Source organism: Barbatula barbatula (assembly GCF_947034865.1).
Source record: "Barbatula barbatula genome assembly, chromosome: 4".
NCBI classification, from domain to species: domain Eukaryota; kingdom Metazoa; phylum Chordata; class Actinopteri; order Cypriniformes; family Nemacheilidae; genus Barbatula; species Barbatula barbatula.
In genome coordinates this window covers 5,789,715-5,798,725 of record NC_136768.1, presented here as the reverse complement: position 1 = coordinate 5,798,725, position 9,011 = coordinate 5,789,715, and the positions used below count along the sequence as shown (strand labels likewise).

Here is a 9,011-nt window from a genome sequence, read left to right as displayed (position 1 = left end):
TCACCTGTTACATTACTTTCCGTGTCACTTAACCTACTAAAAAAGGATCCCCAAGATCCATTTTAGGACTTATCTTAAAGACACCCCATCACTCCAAATATATAAATAATGTATCAAACAGTAAAAACACAAAGTATAGACTATTACAAAGTATTATCTCATTTTGATAATTTCTCTTGGGTTTTGACTAGTAGGATCAAAACAGCCAAACAAGATCAAGCAAAAAAAAAGATCAATAGTTGACATATCAGCCTGTTACATATAAAAAAATTACTTTCACAATTTACGTTCCGATCTTACAGGTGTACAGTGTTGCCATGATTGTGTCAACCCTGTTACCATCAGACATATTATTTATCAGAGAAAATGTGTCGAATTGTGCACATTTTTCAAACTGGAGAAGCCCCCCTTTACCAAATGACCGGGTTATTATAGACTCTGATTTATCTGTAAGAACACGTGTTACCTAAGTATGTGCTTAAAGACCTGTGGTGTGTAATACGTTTGGACGGGGCGGATTATCCTAGCAACATGTCCGGAAGATCACCCGGAGGATGATCTGTCTTCTCATCCTCATCTGTCTCTCATCTTTGGGGGATTTTATAAAAGGCTATTCAACCCCGGTATTGGCATTTACTCTCTGATTTTGCAACTAGTCGGTGGTAGTAAGCGGCCCCAGCAACACAATCATGGATCCGTGGGCTGTTCAGTTTGGGAATAATAGCAAAATAAGCCCTTTTGAGGGCCCACAGTACCATATTGCCCCTAAGTGGGCTTTCTACCTGCAGGCAGCTTTCATGGGCTTTGTATTTTTCGTAGGTACCCCTCTCAATGCAATCGTTCTTTTTGTCACAATGAAGTACAAGAAACTCAGACAGCCGCTCAACTACATCTTGGTAAATATCTCCGTAGCCAGCTTTATTTTTGTCACATTTTCCGTCAGCCAAGTATTTGTCTGCGCTCTAAGTGGTTATTACTTTCTTGGACATACGATGTGTGCGATGGAGTCGGCAATGGGATCAATCTCAGGTGAGAAAATAATCTCTTTTCATGATTCCCTTTGTTCTCCATCAATGACAAGCCAAATCGTTTTTGATGTCCTTCTCACAGGGCTTGTGACAGGGTGGTCCCTGGCTGTTTTGGCATTTGAAAGATATGTGGTCATCTGCAAACCCTTTGGCACCTTTAAATTTGGACAAAGCCAGGCCCTTGGAGCCGTAGCCATCACCTGGTTTATTGGGGTTGGCTGTGCCACTCCTCCCTTCTGGGGATGGAGCAGGTGAAAATATTTTTATATTGCAGTATAATGTCATAATATCAGCAAAGAACACTGAATTTGATATATTTTATACAGATACATTCCCGAGGGTCTCGGCACCTCCTGTGGACCAGACTGGTACACCAAAAGTGTGGAGCACAACTCAGAGAGCTACACTTATTTTCTCCTGGTCACCTGCTTTATCATGCCGATGACCATCATAATCTTCTCTTACTCTCAGCTTTTGGGAGCCTTGCGTGCTGTGAGTATCTCAGATCATTGGTTTTTATGAATTTATTTTAAACTGCTCTGACGCAATGCTGGTCATGTGCACACATGAAGTTTATCTTGGTATTTTATGGTTATTTGCAAATATTTGCTAGAAAGGCATTTGGCTGTTAATTGTCTGTCTTGCTTAAATGCACTAATGCAAACACATCAGTCAACTAATATATCTCTGTTGCTTTCATGCAATGCAACATATACTTTTTCAATTACATAAATTTTTCTCTACAGTTGCATTTTATCATGATTTAGGATTCATTTATGTTTTTAGGTATTATATTTAGGATTCATTTGTCATTTCATTATAAGGACACTTCACAAAGAGGTTCTCTCATTATTTCATCACCCTTATGCCATTCAAAACCAGTGAACGACTCTGGTCTTTATGTATATTAAAAAGAGGATATTTTAAGAAATGTCTCAGTGGTTTTAAGTCCATACAATGAAAGTCAACGGAGGCCAAATTTGGCAAAATAACTTGAGTTGCTTCAAAATTGTCTTCAAAATAATAATAAGAAAGTTATGCAGGTTTAATGACATGAAAGTAGCCTAAGTAAATGTAAAATTGTAGTAATGTAAAAAAGTAAAACATCAATTGATCATTGATTCTTTTGCCAGGTCGCAGCGCAGCAGGCTGAGTCGGCTTCCACCCAGAAGGCAGAGAGGGAAGTGTCAAGAATGATTGTCGTGATGGTGGGCTCTTACGTGCTGTGCTACGGCCCTTACGCTATCACTGCTATGTGGTTTGCCAATGCAGAGGACTCAAACAAGGATTATCGTCTTGTGGCCATCCCTGCTTTGTTCTCAAAGAGCTCCTGCGTGTACAATCCCCTAATCTACGCATTTATGAATAAACAGGTGCACGCACAGCACACAAACACTCATTTAAATAAACAATAGATTATAGATTCTAATACTTTAGCATTATATAATTTCAGTTTAATGCCTGCATCATGGAAAGTGTATTCGGCAAGAAGATCGAAGAAGGCTCTGAGGTTTCCAGCAAGACCGAAACCTCATCTGTCACCGCATAAAAACTCAAAACACATTATTCATTTTTTGGATCCCTTTTCCTATCCGCTTCCCGTAATTGTAAAAATTCTTTACTGTTACACGCCATCAAAGGCCATAGGATAACAAGTCCCTTGCCTCAAAGTCACAGCCCGCTGGGCGTCTATCTCACCATATGTTCTGAAACTTCAAATACGTCTACTTGTATATTTATTGTATATTACATTATGTCATGGTAAGACACAGCATTATGTGTTGGAATGGTAGAATTCTTAATTTTGAAGCTCCAAATGAAAATCTAAACTATACAGGTTATCAATTATGTGAATGGAGTTTACTTCAGTATAGATGTTTTTTAGAATCAATAAAATTAGTTTGATGCATTCTTCCTCTGCCTGTGAGTCTCTATTATTAACAAACCCAAAACAACCTCCTCACATTTTTAGTAAAGACCATCTTACAGTTTTTCAACATACACATATATGAATTAAGTAGTAAGAAACTCCAACAATATCAAACGTATTGTAATTATATTTTATTGACAATTCGTTTATACAATCTGTAAAGCACCACTGCACACCATGGATTGTTTCAGAGAAACTAGTTGACCTGTTTTGGAGAAAACATTAATGTCCGGGCCACCCAGCATAAACATTTAGGCCCTCACCATTAGGATCAATTACAAGGAAACCATTTAATGAATAAAGTAAAAATGGTAGATGCTAGATTTTGTAACATGGTACTGCAGGTTGCAAACATCAAAATTGTCAGCGAAAGTGGCCAAACAGACCGCAAACAATATCAAACTGAAACCGCTAATATATTTAGTATCATCTTTACCTGGACCCTACAAAAGTCAGAACCACACTGTGAAAGTTGTATTATTCACATATAACGTAAATTCCTGGCACCATTCTTTCTTACAAAACTATGTAGGCTTAACAATTGAGGACCAATGTTTAAGTTGAAATGGAATAGACATGAGGGCTAAAAAGAAATACTTGATGCATCAAACCCCAAAATATGAATAGCTATCTTGGAAATGAGAATAATGCTATAAGTGGACCATGAATTTGAACACTGCTAAAACCTTTTACAGTAAAAAACAAACATAAATGTATTTCTGTGTGCAAAAAAGGAAAACAATCCATCGCCAAGTAAACTGGATCTGAGTGTTTAGTGTCGGATTATGATGTAGCAATGAAAAATAAATTATTTACCAAATCAAATTAAAAGTAATCCTCTATTATAGTAGAAAACTCAATTAAAACTCATCATGTCGAACTAACGCCTCTCCAAAATCAGTTGCTTGACTTCCCACGAACAAGTCGTATTTGTTGGTTATCTCCTCTTTGGTGAGCAAGCCATCCTGAAACATAAAAGGGATTCACTTGAAATCTGAGTAAAGATTGCAAAAGTTGACAATAAAAACTGGGTCCCGTTTACACCTGAACTGATCCCAAGTGGTCAGTCGAGGCTGTAGACTGTAATACACTTCCTCACCTTGTTGGTATCAGACTCGTACACCAGATGTTTGGCTTCAGCCTCAGCATGGTCATAGTCAGCTGGTAGGATCCAGTCCATGGTCTCCTCTTTATCCATCATCCCATCCTTGTTCTTGTCTCTAAACTCTGAAAACTGCTCACGCTCTGTCGCCACCCATTCTGGTTCATCCATTTCATCTTCATGGTTGTACATATCACCTGATATTTAAACAGATTCTTATTACAATTAGGGATGGTACGATCCGATATTTGTATCGGGTATCTGTGTCGATACTGAATAAAATTCTAGATCGGGTATCTTTGACAATTAAACAATTTGCAATGTTGCAAGTAAATGTTCCGAATGAGCTGTAAATGCGGTGAATGCATCTTGAGCACACAGAATAAAACTGAGATGAGAAAGTCTCAGTTTCTAGATTCACAGAACTTTGAAATGTGTTTGATTGTAATGTTTATCCCAAAAAAGCGCTTGAATAAACATGATTGCAAGGACACACAGATAACAGTGATGCGCAGAGTTTGCGTAGATTTCTCAGACGGAGTTATTGTTCACAAACATTAAGCCGACTTTCCTCGGAGCGTAATGCTTGCATTTCCTCAAAAAGAACATGTGACATCGACACACTTTTACTAAAATTTAAATTAATTTATTCAGTTTTTTAGGACTCTATTTTATTAGGATTTTATAAGGTCGTCTAGGCTACATATGTTAAACAAAGGCAGAGATCAGCCAATGCAAACAAATTTTCATCATGTCACTTCTTGCAGCCTCTAAACGATTAAGTCTGGGTTGGGGCATCAGCGAATACAGAAATATTACAGATGATAAAGGAAGTAGTGAACTTGTTGTTTCAATTTGCAATTGTTGCTCAGATGCTGTTTTTTTTAAATAATTCACTAAACTTGTGAATAATGTTTGTTATTTTGTTTTACAGGGTTGGGAAATTATTGTTTAAATTGAGCCTGATGCCTTGCACAGTGCATAGTTGCATACAGTTTGTTAATAATTCAGCAATTTTACCTTAGTATCGGCCAATACTGAATCTCAGTTATCGTAAGCAAAAATGGTGGATCGGAGCATCCCTAATTCTAAGGCGACGAAATGCAAAGAGGTCAAAATAATAAAAATCGAAATATAAATAAATGTGGTTTGACCCCAGTATAAACAGATGGAGTAAAACTCTACCCAGTGGTAAAATCCAGAACATCCGTGGGTTAAAACCAATACAAGCAAATGTTAGTCTTAAGCTTATGCATTTTTGTGAAAATTTCGACTACTTCGAAGTCAAATAAAATAACTGTAGACTACTCCGAAGACAAATAAAATAACTGTAGACTAATTAGAAGACAAATAAAATAACTGTAGACTAATAAGAAGACAAATAAAATAACTGTATTTTTATGGCTACTTGGAAGGCTACTTAGAATCGGCATAGGAAGCAAAAATGTCGGAGAGCATCCCTTATTACAATATTGAAACATTTCCTCAATATAATACTGTTTTTTTACACTGTTTATGCAGGATCTCAAACAATACACACATTTGAGGTCTAATTTATTTGACAGTGGTTTATCTTCTTGAAATGCTTTGAATCACTCACCGATATACTCTTCCAGGTTAATAAAACCATCACCATTCTTATCAATATCCTCTATAGTTTCCTGTTGAGAGAAATAAGTAGAGTTGGTTATGTTACACAGAAGCCAAATATTAGTTTTTCCATTTTTTCTCATTAAAAAGCATGTCAGTGTGCAGAAGTAAAATGGGTCGTAAGACTTGGATGAGTTGACCTACCAACACAACTATGTCTTTCATGTGTTCGTACTCCTCGGGATGTAGGAAGGCCGTAAACTCCTCCTTGTCAGCAATTTGGTCTTCATTTTGGTCTGCCAATTTGAATCGCCGTTCATCTCTTGCCATCATCTGCTTGTAGTTGTAACCATCATCAGGTTCGGGGTCATCTACATACACATGGACATTCTTTTTTTGACACTTCATGACACTGCTCAACATTAAGCGTTAACATTTTTGCTGGACTGGTTACTAAAAAAAGGTCCAGGCTTTGTGTAAATTTAGTCAAGAAACAACAAATCCGGTTGAAAAAGAGATTTTTACCAAGATATGATCCATATGTGACATTCTTATATTCGTCCCAAGAAATCATTCCATCGTTGTTAATGTCAAAGTCCTTCCACTGTCTCTCTACATTGTCGTAGATATATTTCTTCTGTGCCTTTTTGATCCATGCTTTCAATTCTGCCTCTGTGACAAATCCATCCTCATCTGCATCTATCTTATCTACGATTTTTCTGGGGGAAAAACATCAAGAGGTATTAATATAATCGGCCATCTATAAATTAATGAGTATATCATTATTTACATAAAGTTTTCGAACATAGCCTTTAAATATTGGAGTGTGTAAAGTGCCTGTTGTATTGGAAAATCTATCGATACATAATATGGTGAAAAGGAATTTCTGGAGGGAATTTTGTTTGTATAATATCATAAATAATACAAACTACTAATGAACGAAAAAAATTTACTAAGAATGTATTACTGCATGTGGGCCGGGATAAATAACATAGAACAACCAACTCTATCAGTGACATAAATCACAAACACACACTTATCACTACTGTGTGAATGCCTCCAAATCACATTCATTCAACACAATCCATACCCAAGCCTGTTCTTGCTTTCCTCCGGTGTAAGGTCATCGAAGGTCTTAGCTTCCTCTTCCCCTAGAAATGCATCATGGTCATAGTCGAAGTTTGTTCCATCATTGTGTTCCTTGCTGCTCAGCGTTGCATCGTGGTGTACCCGGTCTTTCTTCTCCGTGGGTTTGCTGGTAGCGTAAACCACACACAGTGCAAAGCACATCAGCAGAAATCTTACTTCCATCTTCATCATACAAGCTCTGTGGAAAAAGATAAAAATCAGCATTAAATGCCAAAGCAATCCTAAACTCAGACCAAATATTTACCGAACAAAAGAATCAATGTTTTGTGTCAATACAGCACTGCACTCAAATAACGGTATGATTTCAGTTCTTGAAATCAGTCAAATGAAAAAAAATGGCTATGTCTGAATCATAAACGGTCTAAATTAGCACCACAGTGTCAAGTACTTTAAATGGAGAGGAATTATCCTGACTGGCAAAATACCAGACAGTACATGTGACAGGAAACACTGTCTATATGAGGGGGGGGGGGATAGTATGTTTCTTAATAAGGAGTAAGCCTTATAAATGACAATAAAAGCATAAGAGCACATGAGAAAAAGCATTACAAACATGTCCACATCATGGATCATAGACGATCAGAGAATTGTAACAAATTACGCAATTTAAGTGAACAAACGTTGCTGATACGTCATGACAATTGTTATTATAATCATTGAACGGGTTACAGCTTCCGCGATGATTTCCATTTAATAACCTCGCGAAGAAGTGATACTCGCGGTTTCTCGCAAATACTTGCGCCGTGACATTAGAAATAAGACAAATAAAATAAAACAGCTTTCCATGAACACAAGTTAGTGTCTGAACTTCGGAAACGGTTTCAGTTAGATTGTGCTGGCACGAGAAAATACTCGTTTGTGAAAAAGAGACCGTCGTTACCAACCTGAAATTAAAAACAAACATAGCGGTGTCCTTCCTAAAGAAAATAACGTAACATTATTTTACGTTACAGTAAGAAGCATGCACGCGTTAACATTCTGCTCATCGTTAAAGAATCGGCATTAAAGCATACGCAGTAAATCGACGCAGTCCACTATAGCAATGCAAATGCGTACCAAAACGTGCATAATAAAACAAACATACCTACGAGGCCGTCAATCAAATACAAAACAGGAGCTTTGGTTTATTTTACACACCCCTGTGCCACACAGTATCTTTCGGACGGGAGAAGAGCCGATATCCAATCACAGCGCGAGTAGTGGACTCCATTCTTATCATTGGGCCACTTCAACGCGACGGACCCCGGATGCGGAGAGCGCGTTGCTTTATAAAGCGCTGATTCAACGCACTTGCCTTTGATTGCGTAGTTTCATAGGCAGCCGACAAACCGACCAATCAGCACAAGGTACCGCACAGCGGTTGACGCACCACTCAATCCAGTTGAACAGCTAGTGGGATGGTGTTATTGGGTACGTCTTGCCACGTCCCCAAATATGAGACCCGCAACACGTCGTTTAAAAGTGATGCCATTCTGCCACATTATTACACCGATTTGGGTCGGATTGAGTCATTTAGTGCTCTACGTATGTCGCGTAAACGATAAGGACACGTGGAGCTCCCGTGCTAGCCAAGATGTGATATCCAGAAAAGCCTTTTCAATCATTAAAGCGTAATGCAGATAAAACATATATGTTTTAGCGAAACTACACGTTTTATATTACAACCATCTGGTGGTCAAAGCATATGTCTACAAAACTGGCGTCCCGTTATATAGACGGGTTTTAAATGATGACTTTTGTTTGCGTTCAATTTCACAAGGAGGCGACAAACGCTGAAATCGCGGTGTCGTGCACGGTAATTGCGTACTAATCGAACATTCACAAGTTGCTTTTCTGACGAGTACATACGTTCATAGATATGCATACATTGCAAATGAAAATACATTATTATTTATTTTTAAATGCGTTATTGAACATTTTGTTATAACAAAACGATGTTACAACAGAAACTTAATAAAGAAACATTTAGATTAATGAAAAGAGAGAAAATAAAACATTACCATGGCTCGAAACAGACAAAACAAGACAAAAAAATAAATAATAATAAAACAAAACAAAAACAAATACAGAAGAGGGATTTACACAAATAATAAAAAAAATACAAATTAAATAAGTTGAAAAGCTTATAAACAGAGCAAATTGGAAGAAAACATAATTGTTTTTAAATACATTTATCTCTTGTAGAAATACTATAAAAATAGGTTACATTATT

The 9,011-nt window shown here is 37.3% G+C and overlaps 2 protein-coding genes across 6 annotated transcripts in view; one reads left to right on the top strand and one right to left on the bottom strand.

Annotated features, from left to right (window-relative positions):
- Positions 1–510: 510 nt before the first annotated feature.
- opn1sw1 (opsin 1 (cone pigments), short-wave-sensitive 1) lies at positions 511–2,943 on the top strand. The gene is made up of 5 exons (XM_079453970.1): positions 511–1,029; positions 1,111–1,279; positions 1,355–1,520; positions 2,162–2,401; positions 2,482–2,943. The coding sequence occupies exons 1-5, from the start codon at positions 690–692 to the stop codon at positions 2,575–2,577; spliced, it is 1,011 nt and encodes a 336-aa protein (XP_079310096.1). The 5' UTR covers positions 511–689; the 3' UTR covers positions 2,578–2,943.
- A 126-nt stretch (positions 2,944–3,069) lies between these two features.
- calua (calumenin a) overlaps positions 3,070–9,011 on the bottom strand; it is a 71,450-nt gene continuing 65,508 nt past the window's right edge. For 2 of the 5 annotated variants that reach the window (XM_079454310.1, XM_079454311.1), the window contains exons 2-7: positions 6,741–6,977; positions 6,176–6,369; positions 5,855–6,021; positions 5,661–5,721; positions 4,058–4,257; positions 3,072–3,923 (exon numbers count right to left, since the gene is read on the bottom strand). In XM_079454310.1, coding sequence (XP_079310436.1) covers positions 3,819–3,923; positions 4,058–4,257; positions 5,661–5,721; positions 5,855–6,021; positions 6,176–6,369; positions 6,741–6,970 — 957 coding nt within the window. In that variant the 5' untranslated portion in view covers positions 6,971–6,977 and the 3' untranslated portion in view covers positions 3,072–3,818. The other 3 variants (XM_079454309.1, XM_079454308.1, XM_079454307.1) reach the window with 3 other exon arrangements.

What these genes read in the sequence shown, in the direction of transcription:
- opn1sw1 (XM_079453970.1), top strand. Translation starts at nt 690, where the DNA reads ATGGATCCGTGGGCTGTTCAGTTTGGGAATAATAGCAAAATAAGCCCT. An exon ending in CCCTTCTGGGGATGGAGCAG is followed by an intron (nt 1,280 to 1,354) that starts GTGAAAATATTT and finishes TATTTTATACAG; the next exon opens with ATACATTCCCGAGGGTCTCG. An exon ending in TTTTGGGAGCCTTGCGTGCT is followed by an intron (nt 1,521 to 2,161) that starts GTGAGTATCTCA and finishes TTCTTTTGCCAG; the next exon opens with GTCGCAGCGCAGCAGGCTGA.